Source organism: Synchiropus splendidus, chromosome 3 (genome assembly GCF_027744825.2).
Source record: "Synchiropus splendidus isolate RoL2022-P1 chromosome 3, RoL_Sspl_1.0, whole genome shotgun sequence".
NCBI classification, from domain to species: domain Eukaryota; kingdom Metazoa; phylum Chordata; class Actinopteri; order Syngnathiformes; family Callionymidae; genus Synchiropus; species Synchiropus splendidus.
In genome coordinates, this window is record NC_071336.1 from 8,405,046 (window position 1) to 8,431,742 (window position 26,697).

General features: G+C 41.0%; 1 protein-coding gene across 8 annotated transcripts; it reads left to right on the top strand.

Moving 5' to 3' along the window:
- The first annotated feature begins 65 nt into the window (after positions 1-65).
- rtn3 (reticulon 3) lies at positions 66-25,861 on the top strand. Of its 8 annotated transcripts, XM_053860485.1 has the most exons (11): positions 66-167; positions 284-335; positions 901-1,012; positions 5,273-5,320; positions 9,541-11,925; positions 15,113-15,320; positions 17,112-17,250; positions 19,680-19,749; positions 22,009-22,055; positions 23,041-23,099; positions 23,176-25,861. In XM_053860485.1, the coding sequence occupies exons 2-11, from the start codon at positions 288-290 to the stop codon at positions 23,222-23,224; spliced, it is 3,165 nt and encodes a 1,054-aa protein (XP_053716460.1). In that variant the 5' UTR covers positions 66-167; positions 284-287; the 3' UTR covers positions 23,225-25,861. The 8 variants fall into 8 exon arrangements, with proteins under 8 accessions (XP_053716460.1, XP_053716457.1, XP_053716458.1 ...); XM_053860482.1 differs by lacking the exon at positions 9,541-11,925 and having other exon boundaries at positions 78-167; XM_053860484.1 differs by lacking the exons at positions 5,273-5,320; positions 9,541-11,925 and adding an exon at positions 724-835 and having other exon boundaries at positions 110-167.
- Positions 25,862-26,697: the final 836 nt, after the last annotated feature.

The following is a 26,697-nucleotide window of genomic DNA, read 5'->3' on the forward strand; positions in this document are numbered from 1 at the left end:
TTCAATGAACTACCAGTTATCGTAAACGCCATCAGAGGGCGGCAGAGTTGCGTCATGTAATAATGGAACAAAGGTAAACATACGTCATGGAAACGTCCAACAAATCTAATTGATCGATGGTTTGACGCTTTATTCTCGAGACTGCCAGCCACAAGACCACACTAAAAGTAATGTTGTCGACCATAGCTGCTATTTCGACAAAGATAGTTGATGAAATGTTCACATTGCATTGATCGGGCGAAATCACTTTTACTCAAACCAAACTGGTGTTTATTTTTTTCAGGGATATGACTTTACATGAGCTAAACACCGAAGGGCATTATTCGTCAGAGCAGGTAAAAACACCCTGCCCGTGTTCAAGAAAATTCCTTCGGCCACGTTCAGGGACTGCGGGAATATTTTGTTTTTAACCGATGTTTACGCGTTGAAATTTGAATTAAGAACACACTGGTGGTACAGCCATACAAGTGAATGTTCGCTAAAAAGGATCTCCAGTTCTGAATGTTTTGTGACGTGATTAAAGTTGTCATGGTTTAATACCAATAATTTAGTGTAATGAGCTCATATTGTGGTACTGAAGTAAAGGTTGTCAATGCAAATGTTAAGACGGTAATTATATTTAAAACGCGTTAAATAGTCTTTTCTAGATGAAGTTAAAATGTCGGAGCCGACAGTGTGAACTTGAACATCTCAATGGCATGTTTTCCCCTCCTCCATTATCAGTCCGCCCTCTTGTCTCCCTCCGCCACCGTCTTCCTCTTAGTGCGCGGACGTTGACGTGAAGGTGCACACATTCAGAGTCCCGCTCTTGGGGAGAAATTGAGGAACGCTTGAGGTCTCTTAACGCCGTCGAAGTCCATTTTGCAGTTTCAACGAGTCGTCTCGACATTTTTGTTGCAGTTGCTTCGAAAAGACAGTAAAATGGATCCAATGAATCAGTCCGCCCAGATATCATCGTCGCAAGGGTTCGCCGACGGTCAGAATTCTGCTACCAAAGAACCAAAGCTATCCGGTAAGAAGTCGACATAAATGTCATGTATTTTGCCTTCGCAGTTCGGCGTATTTTTAATGAACTGTCACTTGGCCTTTCACACTAAAATAGGTATCGTTTAAACTGTGATTTCTCGTAACAGTTGTGTTATTTTGGTTGGCGCTTTGTTGGTGACGAGCAACACCTGTGCTAGTGGACATGAGCACGGCTAATATGTCATTCGGCCTGACCCTGTCTCTAATTTACATTGTCTTCTTGTGAGAAGGAACACAAATGAAATATTAACCCTTTGAGTCCCGTACGATGAAACTTAACCAGGGTAATTTGCCATGTTGGAATCAAATATATCGAAACTAGCTTAGTCGCGCGATCCTATTATTTTTAAATACGCGTTTCAATAATTTTACGATTTGCGCTCAATTGGTGTCCCAGTAACGTGAAATATTTCAAAAGTTTATGATGAAATTGGGGTGACAAAGCGATATTGGTGTTCTGCACTGCAGATGCGCTGTTACTGGGCAACTGCCAATGGAGGCGCTCTTAAAGGCACATCGCCCTCTTTTTCGTTTCGATGTTTTGATAATTCCATCCCTCCTCAGAGATAAGGCCAATCTTTGAAACGGCTGGCTTCATGATGTGGTTTGCAATCGGTGTTACCTTGTATTTTCATTTATTTTTGGTATTTCTATTTTGGGGGTGTTACATTATAGGTGAGCGAAATGAAAACAAAGGGGCAGTGTTGTCTCACCAGGCCCGTTAGTCTCCTTATTGTGCGTGAGGGAGTGGCAGCGTCTCCATCTGACAGCGTTTGTGTGTTAAGCTTACTGATTTGAACTCTGCCTCCGTCAGCCACCACATGTGAGCCATTTGGAAATCCTACAAAGCCATGTTTCCTTAATCTGCAGGATTGAAACCCTGTGCACAAGTGGCCATGGGTGTAAACTGGATAAGGCAGGGTGTGGCACACGATGTCTGTGATTCCCTTTGGTCTTCAAGACCTTGTTACAGGAAGAAAACATTTTATTTTTCAGCAGAAGATGTGCGTGGCTCTGGTGTTCATCAAAAGGATCAAAGACTAGTGGAATATAGGCGCACCACGTCTTAATTGGCTTCATAAAACATATTTGTTTAACCTCAACATAGTCAGCAATTGGGCATGCATGTTGTGGATGCTACTTTTTTAAACATGCAATGTCTTGTTCAAATTCCACCCTGGGATAATTTGGTATCCCCTGCCAATATATTTTTAATGCACAATGCTGATCTGAAAAAAACTATAAACTTTTCATCTGTGGTCTTGACGTTAGTAGTACCATTAAGAACTTCCTAAACAATAGATTGGTCCCTCGTTTTGTGCCTACAATGAGAGTTGTACCATTTTTGTATTTACCACCGACAATATCTCTCACTATATCTGTTTTTTTTTTTTTAAGTTTTTATTTGTTTTTTATTCTAATAAACCCATCCAGGTTTAAAAGCGGTACAGTACTATTTTCTTTGAACTTGCTTGTAAAATTGTTATGAATTTCATTTCAATGCTTAATTTTGAGTCTAGTCTTCAGCACATTTTTCTCACTGGTATCAGTTGCTCTAAACAGCCTCAATATTATGAGACATTGTGAAATGTGGAAGACTGAATTGTGCGAAATATGTTAGCTGACTTATTTTCACTTGGCCTCTGTAAAAGGTGTTTGCTAACAATCTAGGCAAGTTTCGGAACCATCAGCTGTTTCTGTCCGCTTCTGATAACAAATATTGGCCTCAGTGAACCACAGTCATCATTTAAGACTGCTGAGTCACCAGAAAGTATAGGCTTTTGGCCTGATTGTGTTCTCACTGAGGAATGTCTGCTACTGTGAGCATCAATGAGACATATTTATTGTGAAATACAAACTATTTGTTTGTCCTTTTACTTTAATTTATTCATTGTGTGTCCGTGAAAATCTTCAGTCTCTATCTCCCATGACCACCCACCGCACCCTTGCCCCAGCAGACTGCGTCAATGAGGTCACTGAGTCTTCTAAGTGGACCTTCACTATTGATTGAGCACCATGGCAGGAATCAGGGGCATATCAGTGGGCTGTCCCTGCTAAAGCTATACACTGCAACTCTGATGCTGCCTGGGGCAGTGGTGGTAAGGCTGACTTTAAACTCTTCCTGTCACATGGCGGGAGTGTTCTCTGGACTGTCAACCGTAGGAACATGAAGACACACTAACCTTTGTTCTGCATTAGATTGGACCTCACATTGCAGTGTTGTGTAAGCCGGTCAACCGGGCCGCAGAATCACATTTTTGGGTTTGTTAGTCATGTCTGTTTTTAAATGTCATGTCAAGAACCGCCCGAAGACTGTTCTTCAAAATATTCTCTAAACTTAACTAAATTCTCAAAACATGCAATAATCACTTTTGTTTATTTGTGGTGTCACCTTTTTTTACATCTACTCGCTCGATAATTGCAGACTTCAGCCGAACTCAAGTTTCAGTGCGTCATTCTATGTAGCAGTTCTATACAAAAAATGTAACTTTTAAATATGTCACTGATTAAGTTTATTCTTCTAAACTGATGAAGTTCTAAATGTTCGTGGATGGAATCAATTGTGATTGTTTAATATGGAGTTAACACCAGCTAATTTAAAAACCAAGCTGTTTGTGGATTACCCTTTACATCTTCTAAATTGGACATAAGGTCATTTTATTTCTTTGACGTGCCATGACATTTTAAAGCATTAAACTGAAATATAATGTAAGTTGTTTTTTTTGTTTGTTTTTTTTAATCTAAAATGATTGAGAAATATGTCTTATTTTTAAATATTTGTATCTTAAACAAACCAATCTCTTCTGCAGCCATCTGTAAATGGTTGGAATGTTGTTTTTTGTCCTATTTCTCATTCCGGTTGTGTTATTGTGAGTAGTTTTACCTAAGATTTATTTCTTTTATTATTTGTATTATCCACTGAACTACCTATAATGCTTGCCTTAATGGCACATACTACTCGGTGGGTGTTTATTTTCATTCAAATTTTTCTAAATGTATCATGGAAAAGCTGCTTCACACAGACCTTTCACAAGTGTGTAAGGCTTTTCCCTTGAGGTGAGAAAGTGCAGGTGTGGTGAGAGCAAGTAGTGAGTCTCAAAGAAGGAATGTGGCTGTACAAGGGCACCCCACCTCCAACCTGCCAAGCCTGTACCCACTCCAGTTTGGCGTGGAAGACTGGATGCCACACCCCTTAACTCAAAACACAATTTTAGTCCATCCCTGTGACCAGGAGCATAACTGGCTGTCATTCTTGGCTTAACTGATCAGGATGAGGTCACACCCATTGACCCTAGACAACTTATATCATCTTGCTGAAATGACATTTTCACCACAAGGTTAAAAAGATTCAATAAACAAGAAAAATCTAATAGATACATTTTTCCTTTTGTCATTGCTCATAGCCTTTTAGACGATACAAAGAATATCATGGAGTCATTGAGTGGACTTAATGCTGCGTCAGCTAAACCAATTTCTTGAGTTTTTATTATAAGAATTCTGTTGAATTTGCTGCAGTGTGTCCAATATGTTGTGGATTGTGTGTATTGGTGTAGTTTAATTGTAGAGCTGTACTCTTATTCATTTCTGTGTCTTGGTAACAATTTCGTTGTTTAAGAAAAGTTGTTTTTTTGATATGAGGAAGCTTAAATTAAGTCAGTTCAGATGGTGGCTGTGCTGATATGAGCTTATAACACTTCAACTTTGCTTGGACAGTGGTAGACAATACTGCATTTTATACTGCCACTCCTCAGGTGTGGCTTACTCTTAGAAGTTCACTTTTGCTTGTTCATATAGTGTGAAGAGAAAGTGTTAATGCTGCAGTCTTTGGTGAGAAACGAAATGTTATTGTTGCAGGAAAAGGTGACATTAATGCTACTTATTGTGCTTAGACCACAACATAAGGCACTCTTTGTGTATGGATGAGGGCTTCTTTTTGACTGTCAAGTGAAAAATATGGAAGCAAACACGTGTGCAGCCCAAGGTATCTTGGTTGGATGTTTGCTTTTTTTTTCTCTTGGTTTGCCTGCTGTGTAATGTAAGTGCATGTATAGTCTATGTAGATGTATTTCTACATGAGGACAAAAGTGCATGTGGCTTCTGGTGTTTGGTAGTAACTTGTAGTTTTTGTAGAGTTTAAGTAGTTTAAGTTAAGGGTTTAAGACTTCATAAGTAGACTGGAATGAGTTCAGTAGATGGTAGATTATATTTAGGATGATCATTCTTTTGTCCTTTTTTATTTTTTCAGATTCCTTTCTTTCCTCCTCGCCTGTATCTCTCATTCAGTCTCCTCAAGGCAAGTGTCTGGTTCTCTTACGCTGCTCGCCTGTTCTGTCCTCGCTGGCCTGCTACTGCTGTACCGCTTCATTCATCCTCCGTATAGTGCCCTTCTCCTGCTCCTGCTCAGAGTGGATCAGGCGTCAATAACTATAACCAACACCCTTTTTTATCATAGCTTGACCTGTTAATACAGTGCCCTCCTTTTACAAATCTTACCATGCGATCCTAATTGCTTTGCCACTGTTTCCGCTCTAATTTCAAGTTAACCAGCAGGCAGACCTCCTTCCAATTCGGTGACATATGGTCATCTGTTTCCGAACTCGGTCTACCTGAATTTACCAGGACGCACCAATCAATATTCTTTGCCTTTTTTAATGAGAGAGTCACCCAAAGTACCACTGTAAAATAGTGAACTGTGGGATTATATATAGTCTGAACTATCTAATGATTATTTATATCAACGCTAGGTGGTCGTGCAGTAGTCTTGTAATAGCTTGTTTATTTTTGCCAGATAAACTGCCCCATAAATATATTGATTGCAAACCACATTGCTATTCCTCTACTGGTGTTTTTAAATCAATGAATAAATATAGAAATCCCCTTATTAAGTTTACAGTAACTGAGATCTTCCTGTTTTCATTAATATGCTATGCAGCCATCTCTTGAATACATTTCCTCCTTTTGAGACCATGACAGCTCTCTATTGTTAACCATTAAATATGATTGATTTAAAAAAAATTGAGTTATAAATATAAAATAATTCTGTTTTTCTGATGTCCACTAAAAGAGAAGTGAGTCCTGGCAGTGAGTAGTAGTACACATTATGTTGATCCTACCGTTTAACAATAACTGTACTATAATGGATGCAGAAACATCGGGTTAGAGATGACTCATTTTATTCCTCTATTATATTCCGTGAAGAAATTAAGACATCTACTGATCATTGACTTTTACAGCTACACTGCGAGGCATGCAAATGTATTGTATCCATACTTTTAAGATACAGTGCCAACTTCAAATTCATTCAAGAAATTCAATTGTCTCCTTGATGGTTTTTGAAGGACGTTAAGCGTTCTCCAAGCTATACAAAAAAGGCCCATTCAATTAAATATAGCTCTTGACAACAACTGCAGTAATATCCATCTCAGACCTTTCCACAAACTGGTACTGTCAAGCATTAATTAGGTCATCGCTGCTCACTCCAGGTTACAGATAATCCCAAGATTGCCAACTTATTTTAAGAAAGCACACAAGTTCACATTGTGCGCAAGAGCAGTATCCTAAAAATGGATGTCGTTGATGTCCCAAGAGGGAGGTCCTACCTTCCTCCTGACCTAATATCCAATTTCTAGCCCCTTCCCCTCCTCTTCTTACATCTAGTAGCACGTCTGTCCCTGGTGGGAAAGTGGCACTGGAGAGCTCTTCGTCGGCCCAGTAGTGTGCTCGCTTTTGCCTGATGCAGTTCACTTGTCCTCACTTTTGCCTTCGGACTCCCTAGGCTTTGTGCATGAAGTCCATTTTTTGCTCTCTAGCATCTACTGTATTTCCTTATTCAACGTTAAGCTTCTTTAATTTTCTTTTTTTCCACTGTTTAAGTGCATCCATCATCCTACATAGAGGTTTGATTAAAATGTAGGAATACACACAAATACTTCTCTAAATCACTGTTCACTATGACGCAGCAAAATTGCTCTGAATGTAACTTAAGCCACACACTATCTTGTGACATTTTTTAAAGCGTGTCAGTAAATCAATGTCTGCTGATTAATTCTACCTAAGTGGGATACAGCAAGTACCTCGTTCTTCATCAGCAAATGGTGTGTGGCGCATGTGCAGGACACATGACCAAGGTGGCGTCATATCCAACGTTCCTAAATTAGAATTTTGCCTGCAGTAACCCTAACCTTTGATCAGGTCCATGTGACCATTCTTTTTATGTCTGCAGACATTGGAGGACAAAACATTTAAGTCAAAGAAGAAACGGCAGCATTTCTTCTCCAAAGAATATTGATTTCTATCTTCATTGAAAGCATCGCCTTGAAAAAATTGTCACATAAAAGTGGAATAAAAAATAGACATTTTACAGCTTGTAAGTCTCAAATAAGTTCTATTTTTTTTAGTTATCAAGGGCTTAATGATATCCGACATCAATAACTGTTTTCTATTGAGATATCTGATGCCAGTAACTAGTGTGTGTGTTTTGGTGTGAGATCACCAACGTCTCATCACAAAATTAAAGTCCCTCATAGTTAGAAGAAAGTAATGCTTTGATAATGTTTTCAAATTTGTTTTTCTCTCAGGCGATTGGAAATTGTTTACAAAAAAGGCCAGAACAGTGGTGAGGAGTTAAAGTCTATTCATGTGGCCGAGTTTGAACAAAGCGTTGCATTGTGCTGGACCGACCAGGACAAAGTAGACCAGTCAGTTGAAAAATCAATGGAAGCGGTCTCTCTGTGTCCACAGTCAGAGGTCATGGGTTTATGCTGATAATCATTTCAACCTTTATTCTAATAGTTGGTCATGGGTCTGGATAAGTCAGATTTTACATTTTGCAGGTCAACCTCACAGTTCAAAGGGGTTTATTTTAATGACAAACAGAAGGAGGCAGTTTGTGTGAAAAACTGTCATTATGATTTTGAGTTTTTCCAGCAATGGTTTAATAGTCTTTTAAATATGGTGTTGCTTAGAGCCACTTGCTTTATGAGCAATATATGTAGCCTTGTCTCTGTCATCCCAAACTTAACCTCAGTATAACCTCAAAATGTTGGAACTCCATTTTCGTAATCGACTTGTGCCCTCTGACTGTTTATGTAACCCTGGCCTACGAGTCCCCCCACTGTCTGCGCAGATATTGAAGTGGTGAAGGGAGTATTACTTGTCTCTGCAACAGGGCTATTATTGGTGTAACAAGGTTGGAGTTAAAAATAGGTGGTGCAGCTGTCTGATAGGAATGCCTCAAATAAAGGATTTCCTCACATAAACTCTTGCGCCACAATCTTAAATCTCGACTGTTCCGTTAATGTGGCCTCATTTTCCTCTTTAGAATCACAGCCATGTTCCTTTTTTTCTTTTTACATTCTATTTTAGTGTGGATGTTTTTTAATAACCGTGTTAAATCTGAGCACGGTCATGAATAACACTGATTGGTGTACTTATACAAACTTAAAAACACTTTTCACTCAAATTGCCACTTTTTCTCTTTTTTTTCCTGCATTAACAAGAAGAAAAGTATTTTGCTGTTTTCTTTGTAGCCTGATGGGGCCCAAGTATCTGTGCGTTCGTAAACACTATTATTGCCAGAAATTTATGAAATGCTGCATACTCAGCTGTGAGTCACAAAAATGTCTTCAAATTATGGGAGAGGAGCTAGAAATCGATGACAAATCACAAAATGTTGTCAACATTTGGCTTTAGGTTTTGTGTTATTTGCATAAAACCAAGTACTGAGGATTGCCTCTTTGAAATTGAGTTGGGAGTTTAAGATCTGTTCAATCTGTTGAGGAATTTGTTTACTCTGTGTGGCAAAAGTGCAGTCACAAGACGATAGGAGGAGGATGTCTGTCGACCGTTACATGAGCCAGTTTCATTTTAATCATGCATGATAACATTGCTGCATTACTTACTTGCAGCATGAAGACAATGAAATGATCAAACGTTACTTGTCCACTACAGCATATTGGGATAAAGTTGCTGCTAGTCGCACTGTTTAAATATTGCAAGAGCACCTCAAAATCTTATTTTTCTTTGTTCATTGAATTTCCATCCTTTTTTCTTGTGGTAATCCAGCCGTTTGTGGAGCCTTGATGGAATTAGTTCGGTTGTTCTAAGGAATATTGGTGGAGTAGATTCTTTTGAAAGTTCCAATGGATTTTGCTCTTTGCATTTAATCTAATAGACCTCATTAAACAGATTAATTACTGATGCAGTGTCGTGCTTGTTAGAAGTTTGACCTTTTGCATTTATTTTGCAGTCTTTTTAAGTTTCCTTAGTGAGTGCTGCCAGATTGCCACTTTGTGGAATATTAGCTACCGCTCCACAAAGCGGAGCATGCAATCAATATAATGTCATTCATCTTATTGATGATCTGCCTCATTATTTTCATGATGCAATGCATGAACTGTAGCTTGGCCTGCTACATTTCTTTGTTTAGGTTAAGAATTGCATGGGGGTGCAGATGATTTTTTTGACATTGTTCCTTATTGTCCTCTCTCCTGCTGTTCATGTGCACCTGTGCAGACCGACGGGGGGTTCTGGGGTCTGATAAACCCTGTGAATCTGTAGCAACATCTCTTCGGTTTCCCCCTCAACCAGGGTCTATTTCCCACAATGCTGGGAGTGAAGTGGGGTCACCTAATATGCAACCGGATTCCCCAATAAAGCTATCACCCGTTTCTGAGCGGATAAAGGCACTAGAAGCGCTTGCAGCCAAAACGAAGGAGCCTGACTTTCGTAGCGATGGAAGCTACTGTCATTTCAGGGACAGGCATTATGATAAGTCTCCCACCGAGGCCGAAAAGTCACCAATAACTCCAAAGTTCATTTCTGAGAGTAAAAAGATTTTTAACGAGACAAAAAATGTTGCTTTTGAGACAAAAGTACAACCGGATAAACCGAAAGCATGTGCTAATCAGGATCCAGACTCACCAGAATCTCCATTTGAGGTACTTGGAGATTTGAAGCAGGGTAGTGATTTTGAGGAAACTGAACAGTGGCTGAAGACCTATGCACCTCCAGCTCCGGATTTTGCTGCTGAGGATTCAACTTCAGGTTTCCAGGCTTCAGTTGCAGTCCCAAAGAAAGAGGTCCAACGTGGACCCATTCCTGTTGAGCCTGCTTTTTTGGCCAATGTCCCAGAAGCTTATATGGATTCCCCTGATGTCAACGATGAAAAAGAGGTCAACAAAGAAGAAGATGAAGAGGAATCAGATTTTGACCTTAGCTTTCTGCCAACTGCCTACATGTGGAATCAACAGGACAAACCGAGTGTCAAACTATCAAATCCTGATGCACCTGCTCCATTTTCTGCCATTAGTAGCTCAGCCCCTGATTCGCCACCAGATGACGCTCCATATCATTCCGTGCCAAATATTGGAGAAAATGGAAAGGTGGCTTGGGCTGATGATGTAGAACACAGAGAGGCCAGTGAAGTCGATAGCTCGGAGTCTGACGAGACAGTCATTGAAGATGGAGTCACAGTCACAGATGCAGCCCCAAGTCCTTCAAATGATGATGCATGTGCTGTTATTGATGTCCCCGCTACTCCTGCCCTTGCCTCTCCCGAAATAAACTCTGAAGGAAGGGAAACCTCTTCAGCACGTTCTGAGAGAAAGTTAATGCAAGTTCCAACTATTAATGTCATTGAAACTGACGAACCAAACTACAGTGACGAGGAAATGGAGTTTGAAGATGACTATGACGTCGCAAAAGATGCCACGAACAAACCAGATCAAGAGGTTGTGCCAAGTGAACCACGGCAAACACATCCTGTGGAAATGGAAATTATTGAAGGCTACTCCCCTCCTTCGTCCCCAGTAGACTCTGATGAAGAGTATTATCCCCAACAAAGCTCACATAAATTGCTGTCTGAAAGGGTACGTCAAGAGTCTGCAGAAAACTTGGACACGTCTGAGTTTGACCAGTCACGAGCGGATGAAGATCAGAGTGTAACTTTGTTCACATCCAAAGATAAACAAGTGGGCTTCCATGACAACGACAGTTGGTCTGATGAACCTCAAGACCTTCTGCGTGAACAATTTGAGACTAATGTTGCGACTGAAGACTCTGCCAATGTTCAAAATACACAGTCTATGACTGTTTCAAAAATCAACTTCTTGCAAGATGACTCGTATGACAGGGAGTCATTTGATTGTGACTACGAGCCCTCTTCTCGCTTTGACATTGAAGAGAAGGCCCCAAAGAATGTAAAGGAATACTTTCTTTCAGATGCTGTGCAAACATGTAATGACAAGAAGGAAGTCCCTGATGCACACCATGCTTTTGTCAGTAGGAGTGCAATGGATTCAGATGCTCAACAGGCTTCAAGTGATTTCCCTCCAAATCCATACTCTTTATGTCAAAAAGAGCAGTTTAGTAGCATTCATGCAGAGTGCTATCCTGGTCAACTGGACTCTGAAATGGATCAGGAAGAACGTGATGGAACTGACATCAGTGCAGATGACATTGTCTCCGAGCCTTCGGACAGCTTTGTTGACTTCATGAGAGAGTGCCTGAAATCTAATCAGGATGGCAAACCGGGAAATGACTTTATTTGTTCTGAAAATGAGTCTGGCAGCATGGTTGGTTCTTCCCAGGCACCCCAAGTCTTGGCGATCGACCTTGAACATGAGCGGCTAACTATCAGTGCTCTGAAGGAGCTGGGAAATGTTCAAGAGGTGGAAGAGAAGGATGAAGTAGCTCTTCAGACTGCCGTTTCTACACTGGGGAAATCTGGGCATGATGTCCAATTTGCACAGCCTTCTCCCCCTTATCCTGAACCTTTCCAAGAAAAACCTGGGTTTGATTCTGCTAGTTCCAAAGATGCAGATACCATTGATGTCTGGGTGGCCGAGGCCTACCATCTTGCAGAGCATGTCTTGACAGCAATACTAACCCACCTATCAGGTAATGCCTCTTTTTGTTAGCCCACTAATGATGACTTTTTTTTTTTACCTGCAACAAAATGTTTTTCCACATTTGCATTGATATGGCATGCTACCAAACTCTACCATGAATTCTGCACTTATTGATGAACTTCTGAAAACTGGATGAAAACTTTTGACCTATGTCATAACTATTTCCCCTTCTGTTTTTAGGATGGAATATTAGGACTATGGTGTATTTTTGGAAATATCCCAATATCCGGCTTCCTACTTTATCAGTGTACTTCTCTGTGGGTGCAAATTGCACAGAATGTGAACTGACTGGACCTTGAATATGATACAATACGTCTTTGTGTTACGTCTAACCCTCTATATTCCACTAATGGAAAGTGTCTGACACCCTGACAACCGTAGTTAAGCTCGTGTTGCCCACAAATTCTGAGCATTAGGACAGGTATCTTGTATCTGGCTGACTGGCAGAAAACAAGTACAGATAACTGAGCTGGGATGGACTGGCCACATCGTCCAGGAAAAATACCTTTTCAGTGCTTGACTTCATGACTTCTGACAGTTCATTGACCTTTGCAGCACGACAGTTGTCCATTGACACATAACAGCCCTGCATTTAAATATGGCGCCCCAGCGTTGCTTTGCAGCTACTTCAAAAGTTAAGCTCTGCAGTGGATCACCACTGGTGTTTGGTTTCTGTTGCAAGTAAACTGCAAGAGAGTAAGGGAAGTCACCAAAGAGATCAGCTACTAATTCAGATTTGGAAATGTAGCTGTTTTTTTTTTTTTATCCTGTTCGCAATTTGATATGACTTGCCCACACATGAAAGGCTCTGGCATTTGCACAGTAATCCTGACACAGCCACTGGTATGTGTCCATGTTCTATATACATACATGCACAGCTGCGGAGCACACGACTGTTTGTAAGCAAATGATGGCATTCTACCATATTTGCTTCACAATAGCCAATTGAATATATGTTTTGTATGTCTGTGGTTTTTCATTATATTATATTAGTAGCACGTAGCATACACCTGTCGTGTTTTCCATCCGAATAGACTTACTGCTGCTCATCTATCCTCTGGCCACTTGACACTTCTGTTTTAGTCCCTTACAACCAACTCTTTTTTTTTTCATTTATGATATACCACCTAGTAAGGATGACATTGTGGCCTCTTCTTGTGTGTCACAAATAAATTTGCTGCTCGATTGCTTGCTATTCACATTAGTGTGTGTCGCTTCACAAGACAAGTTTGACTATGACGACTACTAACTGGCACACTTTGACCTCTACTACTCGCAATACACCTGCCATGCTAGCTTTGTCCAATCCGGATTTACTTGTATAGCTGGCTGAAAAAGGTATTTGGACAGACCTTGTCACTGTAGTTTGATTTTAAAAGTTTTTAAGTATGTTTATGTGATGTTGCTGGAGCCTTCTTTCCCTGCAGTGCATCCATGTTTTAAAAATGAACACGTGCTAGATGAGTTTGAATTATTAAATAAGAATTTGTACCATTGTTAGAGATGCAAGACTGCCTGCATCAGCTACAATGATGCAGTTGTGCAAATTTGCCACCTGGCCATGACGATAGGCTTTTGTGCTTTAGCTATGAAATATCTTTTAAAATATTTTGGGTGGGCTTTATCAACATTTACTTGAGCACCATATAATTTATTTTAAAATCTTGAATTCTGATTTAAGAAACTAGTATTGCGATGGAGACATTGGTTAATCTGTCTGACTTCCTTTTTCATTTGTCATGAGTTCCCGGTTCCATATTCATTTACAAAAGTCAGTTGCTGTATTACAGCACTTCAGTCAAGTGAGTCATGTGAGACTATTCTGCTTTAGTGTTAGAACCAACTAATATTTGGACAACATACTAACTGAAAACATCTATTGGTCTGAAATGGCCAGATTCTTGTAAATTCCATTAAAGCAATGTGAGCCCGGAAGTTGCTCGTATTGCTGCTGTTTCATCAGACGAAGTGTAGCGGGCTGCCGTGAAATACAAAATAAAGTCTTGTTTCTGCTGCATACAAGTGACCTCAGTCACGTTTGCATTTGTCCCTTTTCAATAAGCCATTAAAAGGTTTGGTCCACTAAAGTCCTGTTCAAATGACTCTCAATGAAAGCAAAGAGTCCTGACTCAACTGATATATGTTTGCTTCATCAGAGTGCTACTGTTTACCTTTTGATTTCTTTACGTTCTTCGCATATGTTTTCTCAAAAAACAAAAGATTTATATAACTGAAATTGTGGTTTTATAACGTATTTATATTTTAGCCATATCGCTCACCCTTAGCTTAAAGTGACAGACATTATTGGGGGGATGCCAAGCTTTAAATTCCACATGTCCCGGTTAGTTTTAATGTCACAAAGTCATAGTGCAGGTCTTTCGTGTTGCTCAAGTTGAGTTTTCAGCTGTGAAGAAATGGTGCGGTGTGCCTGTCACAAAGCTCATTCTGTTAAGCTTTTCTGGAAACGCTGAATTATCTACTGTAATACACAGTATGTGTGTTTGTGTCGTGTGTTCTCATTAAACTTCCACGCCACTGAGGCCAGAACGTCCCTGAGGCACCAGCCCACGTGGCCTCACCACCACTTACACAAGCTTGCTTTTTTTTTTTTTTTTAAATACCCCCTCTCTCCTCACTGGGAGAGGGAGAGAGAGGAGTGGCGTTTTGAGGGTGCCAACCCTTTTCCAGCATTACATAATCACCTTGTATAGAGGCCATCACTTCTGCATGCACGACTCTTCACAGGACGTGCACACAAACATGAAAGTAGCTTCTCTAGCAGCGTGCCTGCTCGTTTATTCTCTGATGGATATGCCAAAGGACATTATCCTTTCTCATGTTAGATTGGATGGGAGAGAAGCTTCTTTAAGCTCCCTGGGATATTTAGCTGTGGATCACACTCATAAAATGTTTCATCACAAGTTGGTTGTTTTCATATTACAAGCCTGGTTTTGACAAACAAACTTGACAAGCCTGTTTAACTAAATATGTACCATTTGTTTCATGCCATTATCGAAGCAACGCTTGTCACGTAACGCATGATCAAAGAAACATTTTGAAACGACTACTTTTTAAGCTCTCATTGGTTACAAACAGATGTGTTGTTGTATGAATAAATGTAAAGAAGTTTGACAAACAGCAGTATCATAACTCGTGTCCTCTTTTCGGCTCTGCAGTCAAGGATCTGATTCACTGGCGGGACCCCAAGAAGTCGGGTGTGGTGTTCGGAGTGTCCATGCTGCTGCTGCTGTCGCTGGCGGCCTTCAGTGTCATCAGTGTGGTCTCCTACCTGCTGCTGGCTCTACTCTGTGTCACCATCACCTTCCGTATCTACAAGTCTGTGGTCCAGGCAGTGCAGAAGTCCAGTGAGGGTCACCCCTTCAAGTAAGTTGTGGTCAACAACGGGCTACTACTTTAGTGTCTCTTTGCTTCTCAAGTACATAATTCTCTATTAGCATGTTTATTTCATCACTGCAGGCCAATACTCTTTTGAACATTATTTCCATAGCAGTTAGGCGTGTAGCTCGGACTTCCTATTAGTTGTGCTATATGCTGCCAGTTTAGTGAGGAATTCTAACAGTCCTCCATTCTTTTATTTGGGTTCGTACACTGGTCTTCAGTGTTGGTCCACTGAAACAAACATGTTAAATGCTACCAAAGCTTCATTTCACAATCAATCTTTTGAACTTTTTGAACATTTGTTCAGATATAAGTTCAGATATCCTGCCATTTAACTCCTGTGTGATCCTTTGTGATGATGTCTCAGTAGTACACGGTATACGCTTTTAAATGATGAGTACAACTCATGCAGCTACTGAATGTTAGAATTGCTCAGCTGTGTGGCCATTTGCCTCATACCTTCACGTACACACATCCTACAGTCGTGTAGGCACTAAAGTCTGCACGTACGGGGTCGAAGGTCAGGGCTGGCATCGCCTGATGGAACCTGCGCCTCTACAACTGCTAAATATAGAATAACCTTTAACGCCGTGGAGTCTGAGACTGGGGGCCAATTTCACAGGGTTCAAGCAGAGACTTGCACCAAAGACACTCGATCCCTCCGACAGCATACCCTTTCAAAATTAATAAAATGAGTACCTTACCACTATGGTTAGCTTTAGTAGTGTACTTGGCTTTTCTGAGTCCTCTAGCAACATTTCCCTTTTAAATTATTTTTGCATTGTCTGCAGTCTCTGAAGGAAACTCTCAAGCATTATCGTACTGGATGGATTAGGATGTCCAAGACCCCCCTCTATCATAAGGCAGTTAAACTACTCCTTAGGCTTGTCTGTCATTACTGAAGATTCTTTTGTAGTTTGAACAGGTTGTTTGTAGGAACCACTTGAATATTTTGAGATGTGAAGTACTTCAGGCACATTGTTCATTTTAAGGACATTTTATTTCCCTGTCAGTAACTGGTGTGCCCGCCTGTCTTGCTGTTCTTCCGAGCCTCTTCTAAGTGCTTATATCCGTTTTTTTACTGGGTTTACTGTACAATGTATCATGAACGTCATAGACAATATACTTTTTTTTAAAGTTTGTCTTGCATCCCTTTTTGCTCAAACAGAACATTTAGAAGTCTCCTGACATTATGCAGAGCCTGTCCGCTCCGGTCAAACTCATTTTTATCTTCAATAAATTATTTAGATTACATTTAATGGCCCGATATTTCTGTTCCGGATGTCTGACCTATCCTTGCAGTGTTAATGTGCTGTCTTATGTTGTGTGATATTTTTCTTTACACTTTACAGTGAGGTCATAATACTGTATAATTCCATTTTCATCCTGTTGTAAGCTGTGAGCATTGCACTCAGAAGTAGCTCGACAATCTTAGGTTGTTGTCATGTTGTCCTCATTTAGTTGTTTCTCAGCATTAGCGGCGTAGTCAGTGTTGTCGCTGAGGTCTGTTGGCACACATCTACCGTTACCTCTAGCATTTGTTATTGTGAAGTTCTTTGGGTTACATTGGTTCTACTGGCCGTGGTTTATCCGTTTTTTTGGTAAACATCTAATACTATAGAATGCCTGATTTCAAGACTGTACTTGAAGCAGGTGACGGGAGGTTTATCTAATTAAAGGGTCCAGCCTCCATGACCCTGTTGGCTCATGAATGTTAGCAGTGTATTTGATAGTTGGAACCTGCAGTCTCACTGTGCCCCTTCTTTCCTCCTGCAGAGCACTCATAGATAAGGATGTCAGCATCCCACCTGAGACTTTCCGCAAGCACGTGGACACCAGTCTGACCTACATCAACCGAGCCCTGAAGCAAATGAGCCGCCTCTTCCTGGTCGAGGACCTGGTGGACTCCCTGAAGGTGAGAAGTAGTCAATATGTCTGATTATATGTCTGACATTCCCTAATACAGCGAGATTCTAGTACTTTTTAACCATACATGTGTTTGCGATTGTCTAGAAGTGTCCATGTTTAGCTGTACATAGTTGGGATTTCAGTATGGTAAAGCACATTTGGAAGTCTGTCCGTCCATTGTAAACCCACCAAATTGCTGGAAGAAAAATCTTCAAAGTTGTTCAATCGACTTGGAAAAATCACTCACTTGCCTATAAAAGGTCATTAAGCCTAAATCTCGAGCTTTAAGCTGGAGTATGACGGCGCTCTTCAGTGAGCCTTTAAGAATCTCATTAACTTGTGTAAGAAGAACCATCAGAGTGGGTTGAAAATCCCTCCCCGGTCCTCATATTTTAAACAAGGCCAAATGGTAGAATGGTCTGTTACTTGCTAATGCAACAGAATGTATTAATATGTGTAAACCGGAGGTCTATCGCTAACATTTTTACATCAGGATTGCCAAACATTCTGTTGATCATTTTGTATATTTGAACTTGCTCCAAATAACCATTTTAATCAAAATTCCTTATCTGTTGCATCTCTTGAAGAACGACTTAAAATGACGCCAGACTTAAGTTCAGCCACATAGCTCAACACTTGCCCAATAATCCCTCTTAATTTAGTCTCTAAACCTTTGACATCTCTTCAGCTGCTTCGCCCTCTGCCGATATTTCCTTAACTTAGGCATTCCTCTGACTGACGGCATGTTTTTACATACATCTCAGTCTGTTTCTTAAAAAATAGAAGACTAATGGTCTTCCTTTAAACAGTACCTTTACATCACCTTTTCTTCTGCAGTCTTTTTTCCCTAGCAATGCTTTTCAGGATGATGCAGTTGAGTCTTTACACTGCGTACTAGGGAGGGGCGATAACTTATGTACATGATATACAGCCAAAGACAACTGCCACTCACGATAAATTCAATAAACACAGAGCACGTTCGATGCGTTGGACCTGCATACATGAACACAACGAGACTGTGACGCCACATCGCACTCTCCAGCTCCGCGGTGTTTGACTGCCGACACTGGTGTGTGACAGTTGTGGAGATTTTGGTGGACTTTTGTTCTCGATCATAGTTTTGAAGTTATTTTTAATGCAGGAGACCTTTGATAATTACATTGGTCGACTCTTTGTCTCTGTATCCATTTTTATTTTATCAGATGGAGTGGTCTTAAGTTTTCTGACGCGGTCGTCTGCCTTAGTTCATATTAAGACATGCAGGTCTCCCGCTGAGCTGGCACCTCGGTGAAACACCGTGGGGAAATATTCAACTGACATCCGCTACAATATTGGGGGCGGCGTCCTCTTCTGCACCCGCATTAGGGTTCACTGATGGCGCACACACTGTCACAGGCAGCTCTAATGCTACAACCTGTCATAAGTTAGGGACCATCAACAAATTCTAAAACAAAGTATTAGCGAAATCTTCAATAAGGTAATGAAAAACAACCATTTTAGGAGAGGTTTTTCATCACACAAGACAGTGGACTGACAGTTTATATAATGACACTTGGTTAACTATTATCTTTAGACGTACACAAATAATGATGTTGGAGACAAACTCCTCTAATAAGTTTCATCATAAAACAGTTTCAGGAGAGGCTGTAGTGTCCAACACATGGAATAGAATGAAAATGTATTTATCGAGATAATTAGCATTATCGCTGAAATTACATTTATCGCAATGACTTTTTTGTCCATGTCGCCCACCCCTACTGTGTACGGTCATGAATTTGCTTACAGATTGAAAGTATACAGGGACAAGTAATGTTACACTTAAACAATAATTTATGAAAAAAAATGAAATAAATAAATGTAAATTGTTTTGAAAATCATAAAAGCATGTAGTTTTGCCTCCAAAATATTGAAAACAAAGACGTTAGGAACTGTGATCATGTTTGAATTGTTTTGACCTCATTTTTGTATTTAGGAAATTCATATCTTTTTTTGAATCATACGTTCTCTCTGATGCTTTCAACAGTGTTCAAACTGCTGAGTCATTAGTCCACATTCATGCTACCTGATCCGATTGCTATCGCAGTAGAAAATGTTTTGACCTGGCTTAAGTAAAAATGTTTTTCATGTCTGGAGTGCCGATGTTAATCAGTCTCAGTTGATATGCTTCAGCTGCTTCATAATGTTGATTTCTATCTGTCCCAAAACCTCTCTTGTCTTCTTCCAACTGTAATTGAAAGGAAACTCGATCAACTTTGACTTTGAGACGGCTGGTTGCCGGCTGCAAGCAAATGGATGATGTTCTGAAATGAAATGAGGGTTGTTGCGCAGGTGCTTCCTGAAGCGTACAAATGGTGTCTTTCCCCAACCAGTCATCATGAGTTAAAGTCTAGTGATGCTGCTTCACTCAGCTGACCTGCTCTCTGGATGTCTTTGCAGCTGGCTGTGGTCATGTGGCTGCTGACCTACGTTGGAGCGGTGTTCAACGGCATCACACTGCTGATCCTGGGTAAGTCCACTTTAAGAGCTCATGTTTCCAGATAACCTTCGTGCGTTACCTCCCTATTGGATCGCAAAGCTCAAATGGTTAGTAACAGCAGGTGTTAGCGGTTCATGTGAGTCTGGGGTTTCATCTTGTATATTTGGAGTGAGGTAAAAGACAGACATATTTCTATGCTTTGACTTTTGCAATATGGACTTTCTTGCTGTCTGACTTTGCCCACCGTCACCACACTTGCAAGTTTTAGAAACGCATCTATAAATACAAATATCTCAAACAGTTGGAACAAACTTGATACCTTAACAAGAATGTTGCGTTTTGTACCAGTGAATCTACCACACAACACATTTAAACCTCAATTTTGCCTTCATGAATGAGAGGGCTGGAGACTACATCTTGTTTTTGGCAATAACATCATAGACTGAGCACATATAAATCTCATGATAGTTTTTCTAGAGAACTTCGGATGTTTTGATGAAGTTATTCCTCACAGTTTTGTTTTTTTTCCTTTTTTCTTTTTTTTTTCTTTTTTACTGTGTAACAAACCTCCAAGTCTGCTTCCACACTTCCCACAGCATTAGTTGTTTCCTCATGACATGCCTTTCCGTTCATTGTTTCTGCTATTCAGTGCATTGGCACAACACACTTTCTTTACCATTATTATAACAGTTTATAGGCCGTTTGTTGACAATGTATTATGAAGACTGGTGTGTTCAAATGGGGCCAGAAGACAAGGAAGTGTTTTTGATACAGGGCAAAGGTCGCTTACAGTTCTCTGTGGCTCAGCGAGAAAGCCACTAAGATTGCGACAGCGTCATTTTTATTTTTTGTGAAGCCAGAGTCTGTGTGCGCCCTTCAGCCCTCTTAACAGAGCTCATCTCCTCTGGTCCAAGTGATGTGTTGGGTCCACAAGATGGCCCAGAGGCTGTGGGGTTATGTAAGACGTCATAACTAGCTGACTTCATCACTGCGTGACATCATGTGCTCCTAAACTAGCATTTAAATTTCCTTAAGGCTTTTCTGTGTCACCTCGCATTAAAGACTGATCTCTCTCTCTCTCTCTCTCTCTCTCTCTCTCTCTCTCTCTCTGTGTGAGGCAACAACAAAATTAAACCAGTAACCGTCCCCACCCCATGACATTAGCAGATGATGATCAGACTTGTTGTCTTTGGACAACATTTGCAGATTATGTGGGTAAAGATTCCAGTGATCCAAATTTGTCGTTTCCAAGCATCGCACCTGTAAGTTTTACACTGTGGCTCAGCGTTTTTTGCTTGTGGTCACTTTGTTTTCATGCTTGGTCCCATGATGGTGATTTATGAGAAGCGTGACCGGTGCTCAACAGCACTCCTAGCTGGTCATGTTCAAACCAACAGCTGTGAAGACTGCGTGGCCTTCCTTGTACTGCACGTCGTCTGTTAAGTTTGCTGCTTCTCTCGTGTGTCAGTGAACATACCGCCCCACTCAGTTCTTGCATTACTGTTGAAATGCCCAGCGTCCAAATTGTAGCGTCTGACGGACGTGGGTCACTTTGATGTTGGGAGTTCCGGCCCCTTTTCTCGACACTGAGCAACTGCGATGATGCGGTTTGCACATCAGGCCCCTCAACTTACTTTTGAAAACTCTCCATCTTTGTCTTTTGCTGCTGCAAAGCCTTGATTCTCAAACAAAGGATATGAGACACGATGAACCTGGTGTGAAAGAGAGGATACATTTCTCTTTAGCATGAGACGGCTCAACCGGCTGCAGCAGGTCTCTCACTGCGCTGTGCCTTTAAGCTTGCATCATCTGAGGCGTATAGCCAGTCCGTATAAGGATCAGCGTGACTAGCGCTGCGCAAGAATTTCACTAAGACTTGATTCCTGAAGAGCTTTCAGTCCAGGCAGCCTCACATGACAATTGTTTGGATTCTTTGTTAGGACTGCCCGGTCCAGGAAAGTGGCTTAAGCACAGGATTAGGTTCAGGAATTGAACTCTAGCAGAACATTGGGTCAGATATAACTAACCCACACACAAAAATTACTGATTTACTCTGCCGTCTCTCCACCCTGATAACTCTTTACCTAAAGCCACCAAGAAGTGGTAAGCGTGGGTGTTTGTTGTGGAGGACAACAGTGTGTCAGGCTTTGATCCAGATCCAGAGATCGATATTCAGTTGAATCATAAATAAAACAAGAATATGAGCCTCCTGAAAACACAAGCGTGTGTGGTTAATGGCAAGGTCAAGTGGTTCTGCTCAGTAACATGGCTTCCTCTTGTTGCCTCCAGCTGACATCCTCCTCTTTGCTGTGCCGCCTATCTACGAGAAGAACAAGGTGAGTGTCTCACTTTCTCTCATCGCCGCTACATGTCACACCCTGAACCCTTGTCTTCGGGACAGTGTTGTCATCAGTTAGATCACTGCTTGAATCAAGTCTGCCTCACACACTGGAGGCTTGTTGCTGTCCAGCTGCTGACCTCATGAGGTCACCATTTGTGGTGGTGCTTTGCCGTGTGGCAGTCGGCCCTTGTGTGAGAACTTTAGGTTGGAGCATGTGATCGGGAAATCCCCCGTCAGGGTGCTATTGTCCACCAGCAGTTCACCAAGCACCCATTTGCTTTGAGTCGAGGGACTGGCTCTGTGTTTGTACTTTTCAAACATTTCTAAAACCTCAGATTCAACATGTTATTTGCTACCATTGCTGTACCCTTTAGACGGTCTTGTTACTTTAATTTGAATTAGAACGTTAGCGTCGAGGAAAAAAAAAAAAAGTGGGGCAGCTAAATTTAATCATCTCTGCTGAAGCATGATCTGCTCATCATAAGCAGCACATGAAGATGACTACTGTATTTGAATCCATTATCTTTGGAGCTGCAACGCTTACTGGAGAACAATTTGATGAAAAAAAAGAAAACTTCATTTTTTTGGCCTCAAGTCATCGCTCTGAGTAAACTCACGTTTCATGAGTTTCAGGGAATTTGGGTTTCAACTGGCTCACAATGAAAAAAATAAAAGTATTTGATCTGTGTGTCGGATTCTGCTCGACTCCACATTTGGTGAAGCGGGTGTAGAACTCAGGATGGTGGAACACGCATCGGATTGTAAGCCATAGAGTCAAATGACGTGATAGTGATCAAGTACATAGTGTACTGTAGCTTAAGGCCATATTGAGCGCAAGGATGAACAAAGAAATGTCTTCGGTATGCGGTGGCAATAGTCATTTTATTTGAAATGACTGGATCAACAGACTCGAATAGTTGATGGCTGCAGCACCAGTTAGCATGAACTGAGGGAACTGATGCTCTCCCCTCCCCCCACAGACCCAGATTGACCAGTACATCGACCTGGCGCGCACTCAGATCAACACCACGATTGCCAAGTGAGTGAATCTGTCCGGCTTCCATTCCACCAACAGTGTGTGTGTGTGTTTTCTTAACTGTTGTTTTCTCCTCCAGGTTGCAAGAGAAACTCCCCGGAGCTGTGAAGCGCAGCAAAACTGAATGATCCCCTCCATGTCATAGAAAGCTCACCATCACAATCATCCTCATCATCACCATCTTAATGTCCCCCTCCTCCAGTCTAACTTCACCCCAGTCTAACTCCTCCCCCGCCCCCGACACACACAAGCCACCCCCTTACACTGAACCTTGCTCGGTAGAAAACCTCTCAGCTACTCGATATTCAATGTACAACTACTGCGCAGCTTAACTTTGCAAGCATTAGAGAAGAACCGTGGCCTGTGCAGGCGAGAAGCACGTCACTAGCAAGGAAGTGATGTCACGCAGGAGGCGCGCCACAGGAGGCAGGGTGGAGTGAACTAGACTGAATCTATGACCTGGTTTCATCCAACGGTGCCGCACAGGAGCAAATGTCTGTACTAAAAATAACCACACAAGATCATTCAAGCTGGACGAGTGAAAGAATAAAAATGCAAAAAAAATGGAATAAAACCAACATGTTCGGCGTCGATGTGACGACCCTCATCCTGCTCTGTTGCTCTGCAGATGATTACTAGAAGCTGTTAGGTCTGCTTGTTGAATTTGTTTTCTTTTACCCTGCAGGCACTTGTGTTCGTTCTGCAATGCACTGACTTTTATTTTGGACAAACAACCATAAGCAGGTTGAAATAAAAGGATTGGAACTCTGAACCAGCTGTGATAATTTAGTCTAGTTCACCCTCTTTATCTTTTCTCTGTGTAAATACACGCTACGTCACCTTCACTTGTACATCTGAACTTCTCTCACCGTTATCGTGTTGAATAGAGGTCGGCGGCTTTGTACCAATATTTTTACGTGTTGTAGAGTTTAATTGTCTCAAACTGTAGGTCTATTTCTGGCCTCTTTTGTCATATTTAAATTATTATTGCTACAATGGCTAAGATAAGAGACACCACCTGATACAGCCCTGTAACCATGAGTCCCAACTCTTTCACCTAGTTTGTGATGGATGGTGTATTGTTTCAACATCTGCTGTCTCCTTGTCAAACCACACTAATGAAGGTTTGTATTAAGTTATGCATTTGGAAGTACACGCTCATATTCTCATATTGGTTTGTGATTTTTTTTTTTTTTTTTATGTTTGTCATTTTTAAGTTCTGTTTTTTACAGTAGCATTGCTTTTTTATCTTTTACACATTAACTGTGATAGATCTTATTTGAGGTTTTTAAGTCATCCACAGGTTTGCCAATAGTTTCAGTATGAAGAAGTGCTTTGGTGTGTTCAAACCCAATAGTCTCTATTTGCGTCATTCTGGAAAGGGTAGAGTCACGACAGATGTTAAACTGGACTTGAGGTGGTGCAACAGCCTAACGTTGTCGCATGGAGGTTTGTATCTTCAACAGAATGGGCTGTGTTGTAATCTCAACCTACAACGAGCATTTCTACTTTACTTTTGAACTGAGGTATTTAGTTGTGATTGTTTCGATGGTGTATTTGAGCTAGAAAACGTTAGCAGCTGTGCTGATTCTGGGTATCATTTTATCCGACGGATTCCCGATGGCTTTGATGAGTACCATGAGCGTGTTGTGCGTCTTTACTTATAGCTGAGGAATTTTTTTTTTTTATTATTGAGGGAAAAAAGTCCTTTGGTCAAAGTGAATGCGGTCAGTTTTATCGCTAGCACCTGCCCGCGTCCTGAATGTTCCGCGCCACCAACCTGCTCCCGCATGACGTTCACCGACCTCCACCATTGTGCATGCTGAAGCTAAAATATGCAACTCAATTGCTGTCGCAAAACGGTTTGGAACAATAAGGTTGTCTGAAAAGGATTCACCGTACGTCCTTTGGGTTCCTCCCGGGCCCTTTGCAGTTCTCATTATTCATGTTCCCATGTAAGTTGCATATTGTGGCTTTAAGGAATTCACCCCGCAACTCCTTGTGGATTTCGATCCTTTGAATAAGAGATCAGTCATGCAAATTACAACCATAGGCAGAATTTAAGCTAAATTGTTACTTTCTAATGTGTTGGACTCAATATGTAGACGAGTGACTTATGGTTCAGTTTGCCTCCAAGTTCTGAGAACGTCAAAGTTATAAGTGAGGTAAGTTGGTGTTGATTCAAGTTTTTTTAGGTTTAATTTTTCCCCTTCTGTTAATATTTACAGATTTAATTTTCCCCTTGTTTAAGTTCTTGCGCGACAGAAGTTGACTAACTTCTGTTTCATTTTGTACTTTGCATGATCTGAGCTTTAACCTTTGACCCTGATCGCTGGAATCACACCGACTCCATGTGAATTGTTTTAAGCAGTTTATCCTGAAGCTTTAGTTCACGGCATAGTTTTAGTCACCAAGACTGCAGAGACGTTTTTCTTTAGAGTGTACGATAAATATAAAAGATAATAATCTCCTCACCGCATGTTGCTCCTCCTCTCTGTTGGCATCCTGTACGAAAGTGAGTGAGTGAGTGTGTGTGTGTGTGTGTGTGTGTGTGTTGACAGGCGTGTGTTTACTTTGCTGTCTGGTATCTCGATGTTCACTAACATCAGCTCTGTTTCATATTTGACTTTTGGTTTGTTTTTGTTTGTTTTTAAGCATTTTGAGAACGATGTTGACAGAAAATGATGAAACCGAACAAAAAAAAAAGTCTGTGGTCTCTGTTCTGATGTCAAAGTGAATTGAAGTTAATAAAACACGTCAAAGGAGCCGTGTTTGCTGGATCTCTGTGCCGCTGTTTTTGTCGACTCACTGTTACATTGCTAGATTCTCTGTTAAGTAGAGTTCTCCAGTGACTAGCATACCTGGACTCGGGGTCACCATGGGGTGTTGAGGATCAAATTCCAATCTGCTCAGTCAGATCATGCTGATCCTGACAGATGGGCCTCAGGACCTGCACTGGGTCATGGTAGTGATTTCTTGTGAGGTTGTGCAGAATGGTGCTCTATCCTGACGTGACTAATATCAGAACATTGATAGGCCTAACCCAAACTTGTGTTGTTCCTAATTCTGCTGTGAACAGGTTTTACTCACAAGCATTGACAGAACTGATTCCTCTCCTTGAACCATTTTGTACTGGTGTTGGCCAGCAAAAGCCCTAAAGAGCAGTCATTCTGGTCCCTCATGGTAATTTTTTTTCACTTTTTATTTATGTCAGTTTTGTAAGACCTTAAGGAACAGTAAAAACATTGGGTTAAAATTAATAATTTTACTTCCGTTTGTACAGTTCTATGATAAAACATTGTAAAGTAATTATTATTATTTCTAAAAGAGAATCAGAAAGGCCTCAAAAGCTCTAGTCAACGCGGATGTTGCTCTGACAGAAATCCCTCAGGGCGAACTTTTCTGCCGGAAGCAGAAAAACAAACCTCTCTGACGGGATTATAGAAATATAGCCGGATGAAATATCCAAAATAAATGGGTTTGAACTTGAGTGGCCGTCGTATTTGGGTAGTGGGAGGATCACTGTCTACAGTTTTTTTTTTTAGGTCACACACGAACACAGATCCACTGACACAAACACGCATGTTTAGAAGTCACTGTG

Excerpts from the sequence above, each read along its gene's own strand:
- rtn3 (XM_053860485.1), top strand. The coding sequence starts at position 288 with ATGACTTTACATGAGCTAAACACCGAAGGGCATTATTCGTCAGAGCAG. Across the intron at positions 1,013-5,272 it reads CAAAGAACCAAAGCTATCCG|ATTCCTTTCTTTCCTCCTCG; the intron begins GTAAGAAGTCGA and ends TTATTTTTTCAG. Across the intron at positions 23,100-23,175 it reads ATCAACACCACGATTGCCAA|GTTGCAAGAGAAACTCCCCG; the intron begins GTGAGTGAATCT and ends TTTCTCCTCCAG.